Here is a 20,352-nt window from a genome sequence, read left to right as displayed (position 1 = left end):
AAATTGGTATACTTGTATATTGTCATTAGAAGATTGATTGCATTCCCCATTTGGAGTATTATCTTAAGTGTCAAGGTCACAAGTGTATATTTCATATGGTAGTTGTTTTTGTAGTATAGCTTTATATCATAAAAGCTATTTTAAGTTTAGGGATGAGCCATTGTACACTTATATTTCTCTGTGATGGCATCTTGTGTTTCACAAAGTTTTATCTTCATTGGCAACGTCACTGATCAGTATTATTATAATTATAATTATAATTATTATAATTATTATTAATATTAATACAAAGTCCAAAAGATTTGCAGAATGTAGATTTATGATATAAAATTCACTTAAATCATGAATTTGACAGAACCACAATTTTAAGTTTTAGAACAAATGTTTTTTTTATAGTACAGTCAGTATATAGTACAACATTATCATACTCAGATCAATAGTATAAAGATAGATGGAAAAAACTGTACTGCTTGGGCCCCATTTTCAAATTTTTTCACTGTTAATAATTGTATTATTCTGCAGGAAAATAAAGTGAACTATTTATATTTTGCAAAAAGCAGATGAATTGCTTTGAAAACATTTCACTAACAAATTGGCAATGCAAGATAAACAGTCATTATTTCATTGAATTTTAAATATGCCATTATCTCTTATAAAATGTTTCCTTTGGTGAAGTTTTAAACTGCTCAACATACATGAAAAATAATGAAAAATATCATATTTTAAACAATTGTAAATGTCAAATTGACATCTAAAATTCAACTTAATAATATTTCACATGGTCCATATCATTTTGATTCTCAGCTGTTTTTAATAATAATTTTGAATGTGCAGGGATTTCACTGAATGTTGTGAGGGATGGGCGATACCGTCATCTTGGGAGGAACATTTTTCCTGCTGGTAGGTTTACATGCAAGGGTTTAAATATGGAAATACAGGTTTGAATAACATACATAAGAGCTGATATATTTCCATAATGGAAAAAAATTATGGCGTATCATTTTTCTCCCACTCATAAATTAAAATATCTTATTGTGAAATATATATATTTATTTCTTGTACTTATTCATATTTAATTCTACTGGTCATAGACCAGAAGTGTTTTTGGGATCATCTTTCATCTGCCAACTGTCTAAACGCTAGCACAAATTTGTTATTGGTACTCCTCTTAAATAACTTAAACAATTGCTATGAAATTTTATACATTCACTGAATGGTCTAGTTGTTTCTAAATGAAAATGGTTGTTGCTATAAAATCCAATATGGCTGCCATGGCAGCTTAAAATTCTTGTGATTGCTCTTCCCCTGGATAGGTGGTCATATCAACATGGGGTTTTCACTGAAAGACTTCATATGAGGGCTAGTTGGTTCTGAATGATAAATGTTTAGATAGTGTATCCTATATAGCTATCACAGCAGCCACCTGGTAAACTTATGACTATTCCTCCTGAATGGAAAGTCATTCTAACCAGGACTTTTGTGTAGAAGACTTCTTATGCTCTCTACTTAGTCTGAATGAAAATGGTGCTGATCTGATAATGAATCTGGGTGCTACAGTGGCTGTTTTGAAAACCTTGTTATTGCTACTTCTGTGTAGAAGGTCATATCAACATGAGGTTTTCACTAAAAGACCTCTTATTATGTCTGGTTGGTCCTCAGTGAAAATGTTGATTCCCAAAATCACTACAACAATGGACATCTTAAAATCTTGTTTTCACTTCTTCTGATGAATGTAATGTAAGGGCATTACTGATACCATGGTCTGTCACTACCAGTCCCCCCAATATACTTTTCCCCTGTTACAATGGAGACATAGTCACGTATACCATTTCACTGCAACAGTTATGTTTTCTTAATGTTCTTGTCAGTGACTGTCTTACTCCATATTAATTCTTGGCAGTTGAGAGCCATAATGTATCAATAAATACTCAGCTGTTTGTCTTTGCACAAGCAAGACATCATTGTTGGACTGCGTCTCAGTGCTGGATGGCCTCTCTAAAAATGCAGGACCCATGATGGCTTTTATAAACAGCATAGGAAAAGGGACATTGTCCTGATAGGAATGGGGTCATTGTCCTGATGGGAAGGGTATCATTTCCTGATAGGAAGGGGGTCAACATCCTTATTGGAAGATGGTCATTGTCCTGATAGGAAGGGGGTCATTGTCCTGATCGGAAGGTGTTCAGTGTGCTGATGGGAAGGGGGGGGGCATTGATTGTCCTGATAGGAAGGGTGTCATTGTCCTGATGAGAAGTGTTTCATTTTACTGATAGGAAGCAGGTTATTGTCCTGATTGGAAGGTATTCACTTTCCTGATAGGAAGGTGTTAATGTCCTGAAAGGAAGGTGGTCATTGTACTGACAGACGGGGGTCATTGTTCAGATGGGTAGTGTGTCAGTGTTCTGATGGGTAGTGGGTCATTGTCTAGATAGTAAGGTGGTCATTTTCCTGATGGGAAGGTGGTCATTGTCTTTTGAGAAGGTGTTCATTGTCCTGATAGGAAGATATTAAGTGTCCTGATAGGAAGGGGTTCATTGTCCTGATAGGAAGGGTGTCATTGTCCTGATGGGAAGGGGGTCATTGTCTAGATAGTAAGGTGGTCATTTTCCTGATAGGAAGGGGGTCATTGTCCTGATAAGAAGGTGTTCATTGTCCTGATAGGAAGATATTAAGTGTCCTGATAGGAAGGGTTCATTGTCCTGATAGGAAGGGTGTCATTGTCCTGATGGGAAAGGGGTCATTGTCTAGATAGTAAGGTGGTCATTTTCCTGATGGGAAGGGGGTCATTGTCCTGATAAGAAGGTGTGCATTGTCCTGATAGGAAGATATTAAGTGTCCTGATAGGAAGGGGTTCATTGTCCTGATAGGAAGGGTGTCATTGTCCTGATGGGAAAGGGGTCATTGTCTAGATAGTAAGGTGGTCATTTTCCTGATATTAAGGGGGTCATTGTCCTGATAAGAAGGTGTTCATTGTCCTGATAGGAAGATATTAAGTGTCCTGATAGGAAGGGGTTCATTGTCCTGATAGGAAGGGTGTCATTGTCCTGATGGGAAGGGGGTCATTGTCCTGATGGGAAGGTGTTCATTGTCCAAATAGGAAGGTATTAAGTGTCCTGATAGGAAGGGGTTCATTGTCCTGATAGGAAGGGTGTCATTATCCTGATGGGAAGGGGTTCATTGTCTAGATAGGAAGGTGGTCATTTTCCTGATGGGAAGGGGGTCATTGTCATGATGAGAAGGTGTTCATTGTCCTAATAGGAAGGTATTAAGTGACCTGATAGGAAGGGGTTCATTGTCCTGATAGGAAGGGTGTCATTGTCCTGATGGGAAGGGGGTCATTGTCTAGATAGTAAGGTGGTCATTTTCCTGATAGGAAGGGGGTCATTGTCCTGATAAGAAGGTGTTCATTGTCCTGATAGGAAGATATTAAGTGTCCTGATAGGAAGGGGTTCATTGTCCTGATAGGAAGGGTGTCATTATCCTGATGGGAAGGGGGTCATTGTCTAGATAGGAAGGTTATCATTTTCCTGATGGGAAGGGGGTCATTGTCCTGATGAGAAGGTGTTCATTGTCCTAATAGGAAGGTATTAAGTGTCCTGATAGGAAGGGGTTCATTGTCCTGATAGGAAGGGTGTCATTGTCCTGATAGGAATGAGGTCATTGTCCTGATAGGAAGGGGGTCATTGTCCTGATAGGAAGGTGTTCATTGTCCTAATAGGAAGGTATTAAGTGTACTGATAGGAAGGGGTTCATTGTCCTGATAGGAAGGGTGTCATTGTCCAGATAGGAATGAGGTCATTGTCCTGATAGGAAGGGGGTCATTGTCCTGATGGGAAGGTGTTTGTTGTCCTAATAGGAAGGTAATGCGTGTCCTGATAGGAAGGGGTTCATTGTCCTGATAGGAAGGGTGTCATTGTCCTGATAGGAATGAGGTCATTGTCCTGATAGGAAGGGGTCATTGTCCTGATGGGAAGGAGTAAGTAACCTGATGGAAAGGTATTCATATCCTGATGGAAAGGGGTCATTATCCTGATAGGAATGAGGTCAAAGTCCTGATAGGAAGGGGGTCTTTGTCATGATGGGATGGTGTTAAGTGTCTTATTGGGTCATTGTCCTAATAGGAATGAGGTAAAAGTCCTGATAGGAAGAGGGTCTTTGTCCTGATGGGAAGGTGTTAAGTGTCTTGTTGGGAAGGGGGTCATTGTCCTGATAGGAAGGGTGTCATTTCCAGATCAGAAGGAGTTCAGTGTGCTGATGGGAAGGGGGTCATTGTCCTAAAGGAAAGGTATTCAGTGTCCTGATAGGAAGGGGTTGTTGTTCTGATAGGAAGGGGTTCATTGTTCATTGTCTTGATAGGAACTGTGTTATTGTCCTGATAGGAAGGTGGTCATTGTTTTGATAGGATGGGGTCATTGCCCTAAAGGGAAGGTATTCAGTGTCCTGATAGGAAGGGGTCATTGTCCTGATCGGAAAGAGTTCAGTGTGCTGATGGGAAGGGGGTCATTGTCCTGATAGGAAGGGTGTCATTATCCTGATGAGAAGGGTGTCATTGTCCTGATGGGAAGGGGGTCATTGTCCTGATAGGAAGGGGTCATTGTCCTGATCGGAAAGAGTTCAGTGTGCTGATGGGAAGGGGGTCATTATCCTGATAGGAAGGGTGTCATTGTCCTGATGGGAAGTGAGTCATTTTCCTGATAGGAAGCAGGCCATTGTCCTGATGGAAAGGTGTTCAATTTCCTGATAGGAAGGTGTTAAGTATCTGGAAAGGAAGGTGGTCATTGTCCTGACAGGCAGGGGGTCATTGTTCAGATGGGAAGTGTGTCATTGTTCTGATGGGAAGTGGGTCATTGTCTAGATAGGAAGGTGGTCATTTTACTGATGGGAAGGGGGTCATTGTCCTGATGAGAAGGTGTTCATTGTACTGATAAGAAGATATTAAGAGTCCTGATAGGAAGGGGTTCATTGTCCTGATAGGAAGGGTGTTATTGTCCTGATAAGAATGAGGTCATTGTTCTGATAGGAAGGGGGTCATTGTCCTGATGGGAAGCTGTCATTGTCCTGATAGGAAGGGTATCATTGTCCTGATAGGAATGAGGTCAGTGTCCTGATAGGAAGGGGGTCATTGTCCTGATGAGAAGGTGTCCATTGTACTGATAGGATGATATTAAGCATCCTGATAGGAAGCGGTTCATTGTCCTGATAGGAAGGGTGTCATTGTCCTGATAAGAATGAGGTCAGTGTCCTGATAGGAAGGGGGTCATTGTCCTATGGGAAGGAGTACGTGTCTTGATGGGAAGGTGTTCAGTATCCTGATGGAAAGGGGTCATTATCCTGACAGGAATGAGGTCAAAGTCCTGATATAAAGGGGGTCTTTGTCCTGATGGGAAGGTGTTAAGTGTCTTGTTGGGAAGGGGTCATTGTCCTGATAGGAATGAGGTCAAAGTCCTGATAGGAAAGGGGTCTTTGTCCTGATGGGAAGGTGTTAAGTGTCTTGTTGGGAAGGGGGTCATTGTCCTGATAGGAAGGGTGTCATTTCCAGATCAGAAGGAGTTCAGTGTGCTGATGGGAAGGGTGTCATTGTCCTGATAGGAAGGGTGTCATTGTCCTGATGAGAAGGGTGTCATTGTCCTGATGGGAAGTGAGTCATTTTCCTGATAGGAAGCAGGCCATTGTCCTGATGGAAAGGTGTTCAGTTTCCTGATAGGAAGGTGTTGAGTATCTGGAAAGGAAGGTGGTCATTGTCCTGACAGGCAGGGGGTCTTTGTTCAGATGGGAAGTGTGTCATTGTTCTGATGGGAAGTGGGTCATTGTCTAGATAGGAAGGTGGTCATTTTACTGATGGGATGGCGGTCATTGTCCTGATGAGAAGGTGTTCATTGTACTGATAAGAAGATATTAAGGGTCCTGATAGGAAGGGGTTCATTGTCCTGATAGGAATGAGGTAAAAGTCCTGATATGAAGGGGGTCTTTGTCCTGATGGGAAGGTGTTAAGTGTCTTGTTGGGAAAAGGGTCATAGTCCTGATAGGAATGAGGTCAAAGTCCTGATAGGAAGGGGGTCTTTTTCCTGATGGGAAGGTGTTAAGTGTCTTGTTGGGAAGGGGGTCATTGTTCTGATAGGAAGGGGGTCATTTCCTGATGGGAATGGGTTCATTGTCCTGGTGAAATTGGGTCATTGTAATGATGGGTAGGGGCTTGTTAATGGTAAAATATGTACCTTGCATGGGAAACCAGATATCAGTAGGTTTTACAAGTTGAAGCCTCCATCATTCTGATACACCTGCCTGAATAGTACGTTTATAAACAAAGGTATTACCTTGGAATCATGTTGAATCACATGTTTACTTATACCATAACATGAACAGTTTAAAATTTTGCATGTACCATTAATGTCCTTATTATATGGTTTGTTGATGGCATGGACAAGCACCACTAATCATCTACACTGTGAATACATACGTCAACCTATTAGATGAAATTTCTGCCTTTTGCCTCACTTGTGGCAGATTGGTGAGACAGACAGAGTCATTCGTCTTAGACGAATATTTTGCCCTTTGCCTCACTTGTGGCAGATTTGCAAAGCAGAGTCATTACTTTCCAGCAGCAACATCATCTTTATTAAGATCTGTGTTAGACGTTTTTGTAGAAGCTTCACCAAATACGATATGGGGGGGATACAACTTTTTGCATAGGTTGCAGGTGAGGCAATGTACTGCGAAACCTTTGTTAAAATGTTCTCATTTTCATATTGGCCAAGGTGAAGCAATACATCCAATGTCAGCCTCACCATCTGGAGCTATATATAGGGTTGCGCCTTTAGACATGCATTCAAAATTGGACTTTCCTGGGGAAAAAGAAACACCACAGTTTGGGACCCTGTTTGAGTCTGTAGCTCTAGCACCACCAGAGATTCAGTTAACATCCTCTTTTGAGTCATTTTCATATTGGCCAAGGTGAAGCAATACATCCAATGTCAGCATCACCATCTGGAGCTATATATAGGGTTGCGCCTTTAGACATGCATTCAAAATTGTACTTTCCTGGGGAAAAAGAATAATGTTCTGTCTGAACCTGAAACAATTAGATATGGAGTACCACAAGGCTCAATTCTAGGTCCACTACTTTTCATTTTATTTATTAATGACCTACCACTTTTACTAAGAGACTCAATAACATCTACAGATCTCTATGCAGATGACACAACATTGTCAGACATCCAAAACACAAAGCATGAGCTCAAAATTTCTTTACAGAATGCCCTAAACAAACTGGAAAACTGGTGCACATGTAATGGCATGGTGGTAAATACTGGTAAAACTAAAATATTACTTATCTCAACACGGCAAAGAAGGACAAATCTTGATAGTGATGAACTATGTCTGACATGGAAGGATACAAATCTGCAAATAGTCTGTCATGATAGGCTACTTGGTGTTCTGGTAGATAATAACCTATCATGGACTGAACATATCAAACATACCAGTAAAAAAGTCAATTCAAGTTTATGGCTTCTCAGTAGGATAAGACATTTTCTCCCTGAAAGGCACAGGAAACTATTTTATAACAGTTACATACAACCCTATTTGGACTACTGTAGTACAGTATGGGGTAATTCAAATGATAAAAACATAGCAAAGCTGGCACATCTTCAAAAAAGAGCATTTGGGCTAATATCAATCCAGAAAGAAAGCAAGGAAAGTTTAGCTGGTAGGTTAAAAATATTACCTATTAAAGACCGAATCTGTTTGAGAAAAGCAAAATTAATGTACAGGATATCTCAGAATAGTGCTCCTGAATATTTACAATCACTATTCCAGTATAGGCTACCTGGTAATACTCCCCACCTGCGATCCATGTCAACCAAACAGTATAAAATTCCCAAACCAAATAAGGAGTTATTTAAAAAAAGTTTCCAATACTCTGGAACTCTGCTCTGGAATAGTATTCCAGCTGAGATTAGAAATGCCCACTCTATTTCCTTCTTCCAAACCCAATATATCCAGTGGCTTCAGAGATGCAGCTTAAATAAATGAATTCCTTTGTATGAGGGCCTCAAGGTAGATTAGTTTTTAGCTAATTGTGTTACCCTCTTTAAATAAGGTCATTATTATTATTATTATTATTATTATTATTATTATTATAGCACCATCTCAATCACATGTCCCCAGTGAAGGTCATGATACTTCTCAGAGACAACCAGTGTTTGGATTTGGAGCATCAGCACCATCCTCATTTGCAAGTCAGCAGATCTTTCCAAGTCTAGCAGCATTTGGATCTGCAGCACCTAAATCATCTGTCTCATTTGGGGGTCAACCAAGTGAGAAACTGTCCCAAAATGAGCCAGCACATGGACTTGAAGCACCTGCATCATTGTGGTCATTGAGAAGCCAACCTGTGAATGAAAGTGGATCATTATTAAGGCTTGATGCAAGTCAGCCAAGTCAGTCAGTGTCCCAGAGTCACTCAGCATTTGGATTTGCAAAATTTAAACCAGATGGCAGAGTTCCAAATAAGCCAAGTCAGCCAGTGCTTCATAGTTTCTCATTTGATAGATCTGAACCGTTTACATCAACTGGCCAATTTACAGGTCAGCCGGTTTTCCAAAGATTTTCAGCATCTGGATCTGTATCATTAGCAACAACTGGACCAGTTACAAGCCACCCAAGTCAGCCAATATTCCACAGTCTCTCAGGTGATGGATTTGAATCATCTAAACCAACTGGCCCTGTTGCAAGTCATCCATTGCTCCAAAGTCACCCAATGTTTGGATTTGCATCATTTGCACCAACTGTCCCTGCTAGTCAGCCAAGTCAGCAGATGTTTCAGAATCAATCAGACTTTAAATTTTTAGGAGAAACAGCAACGTTATCAGCCCCTTTCAGAAGTCAGCCAAAAGTAGAAAGTGGATCTTTGTTTGGATCTACAAAGACATCTTTCAGTTTTGGGGATGCACAAGCTGAGAAAGGTAAGTCTTAGTTGTTTAGACCTTGCTTCAAATTCCATTTGGCCAATCAGGTCCAAGCAGACACCATAGTTATTTCTCTTCATATTGACTTTTTTCCTTTTCTCAGTGTCAAACATTAATTACTATGTCTGTGACTATGTTACAGTTTCTGAATACTGCTGATTATTGTTCCCAACATTGTGGTGAAAAACATGGATATGTTTTTCATGTTTTTGTCATTCTGTCCAGCCAACAGATTTTCATTTATGCTTTGTAACTTTCAAAACATTTGTGATTAAGGAATGCAAGTTGGAAAGCTTACAAATCAGCTCTAGAAGATATTTTTTGTTCCATATTGTGGGGTCTGATTTTCAAGGTCATCATCACAGATAAGTATTTTTTGTTTTCCAGCATACTTTCCTTTCTGCTCTACAACTTTAAAGCCGATTAAGGAATGAAGCTTGGTATACTGGCACTTCAACATTATAAATCATTTTGTGCATCACTTTAGGGGTCTTGTTTTCAAGGTCAAGGTCTTAGTTTGATAGTATAAGTTTTCCATCATACTTTCAATTCCGGATTCAGTCAGTGTGGGTGTGTGAGAAAGCTTGCCAGTAGCTTCTTGAGGGTTGGTGGTTCTTCTTGGGAATTTCCCGGGTTCTTCCTCCACCATTAATACTGGCTGCCATGTATAGCCTATTGTGTGCTGAAAAATGGCGTTAAACCCTACAACAACAACAACCTCAATATACTTTACATTCCACTGTGTAACTTTAGCAATTATTTGCATTTAAGGAATGAAACTTGGTACTTATACTTTATAACAAGACGGTGTGTTGTGTACCACATTCTCAATGTTGTAACATATAAGCCGTTTGAAATAAAGGAGTGAAACATGGTATAAGAATTTGTGTCAGACACCAAATTGGGGGTCATTAATTTCAAGGTTAATGTCACAGCTGAATATTTTTTTCTGTTCCATCACACTCTCTTCAGCTCGATAACTTTGAGCTATTGGAGATTGAGGTATGAAATTTTTTTATACTTATACATACCCTTTTGAAGGTCTTGCACATGCCATGTTCAGGTTCTTATTTTGAAGGTCATGGTCACAGTTCAGTATTTTAAGTTTGTCATTACATGATCTCTTCTTCTCTATAGCTAGCTGAGATTAAGTCATGAATCCTTGTATACTCACACATCAGTCGATGATACATTATGTTACATTGTGGTTCCTTCAAAGTCAGGGTCACTTTATATTATTTTAAATTTGTGTCACATATTCCTTCCTTGCACTGTAAGCTTGGAATCATTTAAGAGCAAGGATTTAACTTTATGTGCTTGTACATTATCATCATTAGACGTGTGCAAAGTTCCATGGGTTTTGTATTGAAGGTCAGGGTCAGTATGCCAGTCTTTAAGTTTAATGTCTGTGTGTATTGTATTGAATTTTCTAGTACACTTTCATTTCCCTAATTTTAGAGTCTGTTCAGATGAAGAGAATAAGCTTTGTATATCAATATTACATCATTAGAAACATGTCATGTACAACATTTGGGGCTGCTATTTTATAGTTCAAGGTCATGTGTTAATATTTTAGCTTTCAGTCACATCATCCTTACTGCTTTCCAACTTGATAGATACTGAAGATAAATGGTACGCATATTTATTGGCACTAAAATATGAGATAAATTCTGTGTTTGACATCCAATCCCAAGGTCCCAGTCAGAGATCTATATTTTAAGGTTTCTGTTCTTTCTACTTTATGTCATAATAGCTGTTGTACATGGATAACCCATGGTACACTTATGCTTCTCAAATTTGATGTCATCTCATATTTCACAGTCAAGATTTTAAATCCATGGACAAGGTCACTGATGAATTTTGTTAATCCATTGTATGTTTTTATCCTAATGCCCTTTGATGAAACTTAGTTACTTTTCATGTCTCTGGTATCATTACAGCTTGTCTTAATTAATTTCAATAATATGTGATTTTTATACAAAGAAGTTAAAAGTAAATGCTGCCAAGTTTTTTTCACTCTTGTTTATGGTCATACTGATATGGGGTTTCCTTAATGGATGGCCATATTGATATGGGGTTTCCTTAATGGATGGTCATTTTGATATGGGGTTTCCTTAATGGATGGCCATATTGATATGGGGTTTCCTTAATGGATGGTCATATTGATATGGGGTTTCCTTAATTGATGGTCATATTGATATGGGGTTTCCTTAATGGATGGTCATTTTGATATGGGGTTTCCTTAATGGATGGTCATATTGATATGGGGTTTCCTTAATGGATGGTCATTTTGATGTGGGGTTTCCTTAATGGATGGTCATATTGATATGGGGTTTCCGTAATGGATGGTCATATTGATATGGTGTTTTCTTAATGGATGGCCGTATTGATATGGGGTTTCCTTAATGGATGGCCATATTGATATTGGGGTTTCTTTAATAGATGGTCATATTGATATGGTGTTTCCTTAATGGATGGTCATTTTGATATGGGGTTTTCTTAATGGATGGTCATATTGATATGGGGTTTCCTTAATGGATGGTCATATTGATATGGGGTTTCCTTAACGGATGGTCATATTAATATGGGGTTTCCTTAATGGATGGTCATTTTGATATGGGGTTTCCTTAATGGATGGTCATATTGATATTGGGTTTCCTTATGGATGGTCATTTTGATATGGGGTTTCCTTAATGGATGGTCATTTTGAATTGGGGTTTCCTTAATGGATGGTCATTTTGATATGGGGTTTTCACTTACTGACATTTAAGATGTGTAATTAGTCCTAAACAAAAATGGTGCAGATCTAACATTCAACATGGTCACCACATAGGCAGTCTTAAATATATTGTTATCACTGCATTGAATTGGTACTGGGTTACCACTAAAAGGCTTCTTCTGATGTTTATTTTGTCCTAGTTGAAGACTATGTGAATCCTGATTTCTCATAATTTTGAAAAGTCTTATAATGGCTACTAGTACATCCCTGGAAGAAATGGTCATACTGGCAATTACCCCCCCTTTCTTACATTATATATTTGTTCTTATATTAAAATGGCGCTGATCTTCCACCGTGACTTCCAGTGCACAATACTGACCATCACAAAAACCATTTCACTACCTATGGTGGCACTAACATGGGTTTTCACTAAAAGATGTTTTGCAGTATTTAATTGATTAAGAATGAAACTTATGTAAATCTGACCATGGGCAGAGAACTTGGGGTCAAATTATCAGCCATTGTTAAATTTTGGTACTTCATTGAGCTTAAGAAAAAAGTGATTTGTACATGTACCATGATTTTCGTCCAGACGTTGACTTAAGTAGCAGTCTAATCAACAAGCTGATAGTCAACACTCTGACATTGATTTTGAGGTCATGACATTGATTTTAAGGTCAAATTTCTTTACCTTCTTTTATTATAATTTTTCATACTTGATAACAGAAACAAATATTACAAAAGCCAGATTGCATGCCACTTGAACAATTCTCCTCGACGGTATCAATGATTGATGTAACCAAACTTATCATGTGGTTATATCATAAAAATCAGACATGCTCAGTGATTTTCTATCCATGATATCAGGTTCAAGGTCAAGAACCAGACTGAGGAATATTGTTCTTTACTTATCTTGAGAACATGTTTACTCAGACATGTAAATAGTTTTGTTACCATATGTTTGTTTCTTGATGATATTCTGTAATTTTTTAAGAATATCAGGAATAGTTTCAATACCCAGTGGTCATAAGAAACTTACTTGTCTTAAATTTCTGTTCTGTTTGGCAAGTAGAGCATCGGTCTCATCAAGGAAGTCTTATTTTTTATTGAAGCTTTCTGACCTTGTGTGTTGTGCAATACTTGAAGTGTTTAGCCTCATAGAAAAGTTCATGCACATGTCTTTGAATTCAAGTTAAAAGAACCATATACCTGCATAAATATTACAGAAGGATATCAATTCTATATCATCCATCAAGACCTTTGATTAAAATAAGCATCATGTATAATGTACTTACTCTAGATTAGTATACAAATATTGTTTTGCAAACATACATTGATAAAGTTCAACATGAAAAGTTCATGACCATGTGGTGTATGTGGTTATGTGAGAGCAAACCTGCCCCCTCTCTCCTTCCATCTATTACATTTCAATGGCTCTACAACTTTTTATTTGCCCGAATCAAAAGTCAGTGTGATGCGTAATGCTGGAATTTACACTTGCATAGACCTTTCTCAGTAAAAAGCCTCCACCTTTTTCCTGTAATGTTACAATTTGCTGGGGCGCCAAGTGGCCAAGTGGTCTAAAGCACTTTCTGTTATGGATCACTGTCATCTCACCTCTGTCTGCACTGGTTCGAGTCTCGGATTCAACCAATGTGAGTATGTGAGAAAGCTTGCCAGTAGCTTCTCGTGGGTCAGTGGTTCTTTCTGGGGTTTTCCCGGGTTATTCCTCCACCATTAATACTGGATACCATGTATAGCCTTTTGTGTGTTGAAAAATGCCGTTAAACCCCACAACATCAACAACTACAATTTGCTATGGCATTATCATTGATCTTTCTCAGTAAAAAGCCTCCACCTTTATCCTGTGATGTTACACTTTGCTATGGCATTAGCATAGACCTTTCTCAGTAAAAAGCCTCCACCTTTATCCTGTAATGTTACAATTTGCTATGGCATTACCATTGACCTTTCTTAGTAAAAAGCCTCCACCTTTATCCTGTAATGTTACAATTTGCTATGACATTAGCATAGACCTTTCTTAGTTATTGTTATTGTAGGGTTTAATGCCATTTTTCAGCACATGATAGGCTATACATGGCAGCCAGTGTTTAATGGTGGAGGAAGAACCCTGGAAAACCCCGGAAAGAACCACTGACCCACGATAAGCTATTAGCAAGCTTTCTCAGATACCACATTGGCTGCCTTTCTTAGTAAAAGCCTCCACCTTTTTATCCTGTACTGTTACAACTATGACACTATCATAGAGGTTGCATAACAAGAGACCTTTTTTAATGACATCATCTCTTGATTGTATAATATGCAACTTGGTGAAGAATAAATGTATACGAGTTTCACACTAGTGAAAACCATGATCAGTAGAAAATCTATACATTATGTAATCTTACAATTTAATTTTACTGGCGTTGATTTTGTTTAACTGTAGGCCTTTATTTATCTATCTTTATGTGTGATGTCCCAGTATCTTCCTACATATAGGCCTTGTACAAGTTAAGCCATTGGGTTGAATAGTTCCTGATTTGTTTTTACTCTTGTAAAGACCTGATTTTAGCAGCTTTACGACCCAAAGTGTGATTTCACCAGCATATATATTTGTGCAATACCCGGTAGTAAATTTATGATTTGTTTCAATTTGCATTTTGCAAGATTTTATTTTGTTATTTCTTTAATATTTTTTTAGCAATAAGCAACTGCTGTGGTGTCCTAAGTGGTTAGAACATCCACCTCAGATGCAGCTGGTCATGGGTTCGAACACTGACCTAGTTATACCAAAGACTTATAAAATTGGTACTAGCAGTTGCCTTGCTTGGCAGTCAGCATTAAGAGGTTAGTGTTAGGACTGGTCGGCCTGGTGTCAAGATAATATGACTGGGTGGGACATCATGCCACATGTCTGCGGCATGATGCCTCAGTACTGGACATCACTATAAACTGTGACACTGCAGACATGGTAGTGATATGACAGAAAAATTGTTTAATCTATGTTAAAAATCACACACACTCAACACTGAGCATCATTGATTTTTATGATATCGTAACTTGATATTGCACCAGCTTATGTCAAAAGTTATGGGCAATAATCTGCTGTGTTCTATTTTCACCCTTGCCCTCCTTATTTCTCATATATATTCATAAACCTGTTTAACCAATTACTGTGAGTAGGAGTAACAAAAATTCTTACCGTTTTGACCCAACATGACCTTTCATGCTGTTTTTTGAATTTGCCTTTTCCAAGCACTGTCACCTATCCGTCAATAATATATGCTCTTTCAATAATGTGTAGGAGATTGTTACATTGTGTTCTTCATAATGTTCATGATGTATTTTTGTTTTGTGTATACCACATAAAATAAGGAAATATCAAGACAGGCTGTCACATATGATAAAAGAGCATAGTTATTTTACGTGTTCATGAAAATAAAAAATATCTCAACGCAGGCAGCCATGGTGGTAAAGAAGTATATTTTTGTTTATGTATTCTCATGAAAAACACCAAAATCTCAGCATTGACTTAGATTTGAACTTTAAAAAAAAGAAAAAATTATAGTCTGAAGTATCACTGTTTGTTGTTGCAGTAATCTGGACTTTGTTCACCATTAAGCATTTACATTTCATGTTGTCACAACTCTTATCACATTGGCACACACATTAATGATTGTTGAAAATTAACCTTTTGTGTTGTCACAGCACTCTGTCACACTGTCATACATATTAATGATTGTTGAAAATTTACCTTTGTGTTGTCACAGCACTCTGTCACACTGTCATATATAGTAATGATTGTTGAAAATTTACCTTTGTATTGTCACAATGCTTTGTCACCCAGGCATTCACATTAATGATCACTGAACTTTTTCTTTTGCAATATATCACAATTCTGTTGTTATACATGCAACATCATGTGATTACATAATGTACATTTGAGCTGGTACAGAAAATCACACAAGTTCAGTTACAGGCAACATCCACACATATTAACAAGGTGATCTGCATCTAATTAGCTGAGCTTGTGAACACTCTAAGAGCAATATATCTGTTCAGATCTTATCTGATTTGATATGTAAGCTTATATCTGCATTTCCACCCAGTGTAATACAATGTATTTTGACGTAAACTCAGTGAAAAAACTTTATAGTGATGTACCTTTTGAGAAAATCATCACCCATTTTGAGGAAAGGTAGAGTGTGTAACAAATTATGACCATATCTTTTTAGAATTTTACATGGTTTACCTTTTTGTTTCATTTTATATACCATTTATAGAATTTTAAGATCTATATCATTTGATATAATCTTGTTGTTCTTACATTTATTTGGTTTATCTTCCTAAAGTTTTTGTGCAATTCTTCATGATTACATCTTTAGACTTTACTTTTAATTAGCACCATATAGCCATTATTGTGCTGATGTGCTGTTAAACACTAATAATCATGATCTCAGGGGAGTTCAGTTATGTGCAGCATCCATGCATATTAATTAAGCTATCCTGCACATGATTGGATGAACATTTTGATCCAATTTTGACCAGGTTTATTGTGTCATCAGGATCTTGGATGAGTGTAATTATGAGTGACATCCGTGCATATTAATGAGATGATCTTGCATCTGAATGGTTGATCTTGTGAACATTGAAAAAAAATCATGTTTCTTACCCTATCTCTCTGATTTGCTATAAAAGCATATATTAATAAGATCTTGTGTTGGTTTGATTATGTGTGACATCCATGGATACTAATGAGGTACTCATGCTTCTGATTGACTAAACTTGTTAACAGTCTAATCTGATTGGCTAAACTAGTTACCACTATAAAGGCCATATTTTTATCCTAATCTGATTGGCTTTAAAGCTGCCATCATCAAGGCCTGGGATGGGTTAAATTGTGAGTGACATCTGTATATGTTAATGACATGATATCACATTTACAGAGTTTGTGAACACTCTTGAGGCCAATATTTCTGATCAGATTTTGACAAGATTTATTATGTAAGCTTATATCATTGAGAACTCAGATGAGTTCAATTATGAGTAACAGCCACACATATTAATAAGGTGATCTTGCATCAGATTAGCTTGTGAATACTGTATACACCAGACTCGACTGTAAGCTACTGTCATCAAGATCTGGCCTGAATTCAGTTCTGAATGTCATACATGCATATTAATGAGGTGATCTTGCATCTGATTGGTTGAGTTTGTGAACATTCTAGATGCCATATCTCTAATCAGATTTTTATCAGATTTGGCATGTAAGTTTCTGTCATCAAGATCTTAGATGAGTTTCATTATGAGTGATATCCAACAAACTGGTTATGAATCCATTGACTTAAGTACTGAGCCATGACAGCCCCACTGTGTAAAGATCTCTGAGGTTTCCAAGTTATGAGTTCAGGTGCAGATCCTTGAGGGCAGGGAGATAGAGTAAGGAAAGACTGTATTTCATGTTGAATGCATGGTTTATCTCCCCTTATAATGCTAAATAAGTATATGTACTTTAAGGATGAGACTGTGAACAGTTTCTAAGTTCTGAATTATCACTTATTCCCCTGTAGGAGGGAGAGATCATGGAAGAATGCTAGATGCATTTGCCCTTTTTAGCAGAGAAAATTATCCTTTATGAACTAGGAAAGCAGATAATTACTTCAGACGTGTAACAACTATGTGCTCCAAGCTTTTCTTTACCCACTCCAGTTTCAATAAGTGTTTGAATTTGCATTCACAAGTTGACATATGTCAGATGAGCAATGTCAGACCCACTTGGGTTTCTTGTTCTTTTATTGTGTGATTTGATTGTACTCTCTTTGGTAAGAAAGAGTTAAAATGTCTACAATTTTTATGAGAAAAGTTTCTATTTGATAATTTTAATAATATAAATAAGTTTCACTATCTTAACTGCTTAAATTGGTTTTCCATCTCTTGCTAATTCATTTGAATTATAATTGGCAGTTTTCATGCTCTTGTATTTTTTCAGACATTATGATGTAGCTAATTTAAAACAGCTTTGAAAAGTATACAGGTAAATTTGTACATACATGCAGACACATTAAAGGACTATGAGATAGTTAAGTGTGTTTTCTAGATCCAAGCAAATATGTGTATTAGGGCAATGTTGTTTGGATGATACAGGAGCCTCATTCTTATGGTAAATTCAGTTTTCCACCACATTTCACATTGGCATGAGGATGGTTTTACTTTTCATCTTACCAGGTGGTATTTTAGGGGTGGAGGATCTCTGACATTTGGAGCAACCTGTCATTAATACGACTTGATTCACAAAATCCCCATTGGAAGATTTTGTCACTAAATGTGATTGCATGCAGTGTTCATTAGATGCATAAGGGAGGCAGCTCATGACAGCACTAACCTGTCCAGTTACAGGTCTCTCACAACTATTGGAATTCACATGGTGTTACATATCATGTTTCAGAATTAAAAATTAGAAACAAGTCTTCCAACATTCTTCCTATACTTTATTTTGCAGACACATAAAATGGTGAAGAGAAAATTGTTGAAATTATAACCTCTATAGTCTTGTAATGAATGTAAGAATGGTATGTGTACTAGATAGACACTGTTTTAAATCAAATTCCACATCCAAACATTTAATGGCCCATTAGATACACAAAAAAAACATCCAGTGGTTGAGACCATTTGGTACCAGTGCCAAAATAAAGTGGTAATATATTATATATCCATGTATAGGATGGTATAAATATATGTATAATATAATATAATATAAATACATGTATAATATGGTATAAATATATGTATAATATAGTACAAATTCATGTATAATATAATAGAATATAATATAAATACATGTATCATACACTACAAATATTTTTGTATAATATGGTATAAATACATGTATAATATGGTATAAATACATGTATAATGTAGTACAAATTCATGTATAATATAAATACATGTATCATACACTACAAATATTTTTGTATAATATAGTACAAATACATGTATAATATGGTATAAATACATGTATAATATGGTATAAATATATGCATAATATAGTACAAATTCATATATAATATAATACAATATAAACACATGTATCGTACACTACAAATATTTTTGAATAATATGGTATAAATACATGTATAATATAGTATAAATACATGTATAATATGGTATAAATACATGTATAATATGGTATAAATACATGTATAATATAGTATAAATACATGTATAATATAGTATAAATACATGTATAATATGGTATAAATACATGTATAATATGGTATAAATACATGTATAATATGGTATAAATACATGTATAATATAGTATAAATACATGTGTAATATGGTATAAATACATGTGTAATATGGTATAAATACATGTATAATATGGTATAAATACATGTATAATATGGTATAAATACATGTATAATATGGTATAAATACATGTATAATATGGTATAAATACATGTATAATATAGTATAAATACATGTATAATATGGTATAGAAAACATGGATCTACCAATGCCTAAAAGTACTGATTATCATTTTTGGCTTAGGTGCGCAATTTTCAAAAACAGCTAATATTTTCTGTCGTCCATGTTTTGATGGTCACAAGGAAACTGTTTTATGCAAGTTCCACTATACCATAAAAGCATAAATTACATATTTGACAAGATTTAAGTTGTATGTACTTTTGTGAAGTATTCAGTTTAACAGCATTAAGACTTACCTACAGGGATCCTGAAATAATAAATTATGGCCCTTGCTGGAAATTTGTTCCTAGAAATTTTAGGCAATATATTTATGAAATTTGATGTGAAAACATTGAAAGGAAATCTAAAATAAAGCATCATAGAATAGGAAAGATTTGATATGCCTAATTATTCAAGATGTGGGGAAATATGTAATTTTTGGTTCCAGATTTGCAAGTGCTTTAATTCTACTATTGTCCTTCTATAAATCATTGGTTTTCTCTGTAATTATTTTTAAAAACTTTTTAAAAAAGGGTCAAAACAGTATACTAAATTATTTTATTCTTCTCTATTGATTTAACAAAAAAAGTATTAATTTACAACAAACAGATTTACTAACCCAAAAATATGTAAGGGACCAGCCATTTTACTGGGTGGGAGGGCCTGGAATTTATCTGCCCACAAATGATGACTGTCATTTATCTTGAAATAATATTATCTTGAGGTAAATAAAAAATAAATATTCTGGCTTGTAAGAAATTTCCACCACCCTCTCCCAGTAATTAAATTGTAGATTCCCAACACTTAATTTGACAGACATTTACAGTAAAGTCCGATGGTCAAGTCCTTAAAATAAATCTTCTACGGTATAAATTAGTTTTTGCTGTCAGTATCTTTTTTAAATTCCAATTCCAGCCTAAGCTTAGCATTTAATTTTAAAAGGTATGATGTGCTGATAATCCATGACACAAAAGAGTTAAATATGGTACATGAGACTGATCTAACAGCTACAGTAGGGGGTCAGCAACCTACGGTATTGATGCCACAAGGTGGCACATCAAGAGGTTTTGTGTGGCATACAAAGGGCACCCTACAGTTTTGATTTTAACAGTGTTACTCTCTTATTGGTGGCACACACTTGTTCAATTTGTAATTAATCTGGAAAATAGTTGCAGCCTATGTAAAATTGGTTGCTGACCC

At 36.5% G+C, this 20,352-nt stretch overlaps 1 protein-coding gene across 2 annotated transcripts in view; it reads left to right on the top strand.

Moving 5' to 3' along the window:
- LOC149779230 (uncharacterized) overlaps positions 1-20,352 on the top strand; it is a 66,550-nt gene that overhangs the window by 5,164 nt on the left and 41,034 nt on the right. Inside the window, exons 2-3 of one of the 2 annotated variants that reach the window (XM_089939813.1) lie at positions 835-900; positions 8,142-8,963. In XM_089939813.1, coding sequence (XP_089795939.1) covers positions 835-900; positions 8,142-8,963 — 888 coding nt within the window. The remainder of the gene's footprint in view (positions 1-834; positions 901-8,141; positions 8,964-20,352) is intronic. The other variant, XM_089939815.1, reaches the window with a different exon arrangement.

This window comes from Sinohyriopsis cumingii, chromosome 17 (assembly GCF_028554795.1).
Source record: "Sinohyriopsis cumingii isolate HCF-2022 chromosome 17, ASM2855479v2, whole genome shotgun sequence".
Lineage (NCBI taxonomy): Eukaryota > Metazoa > Mollusca > Bivalvia > Unionida > Unionidae > Sinohyriopsis > Sinohyriopsis cumingii.
This window is presented reverse-complemented; position numbering and strand designations above follow the sequence as displayed.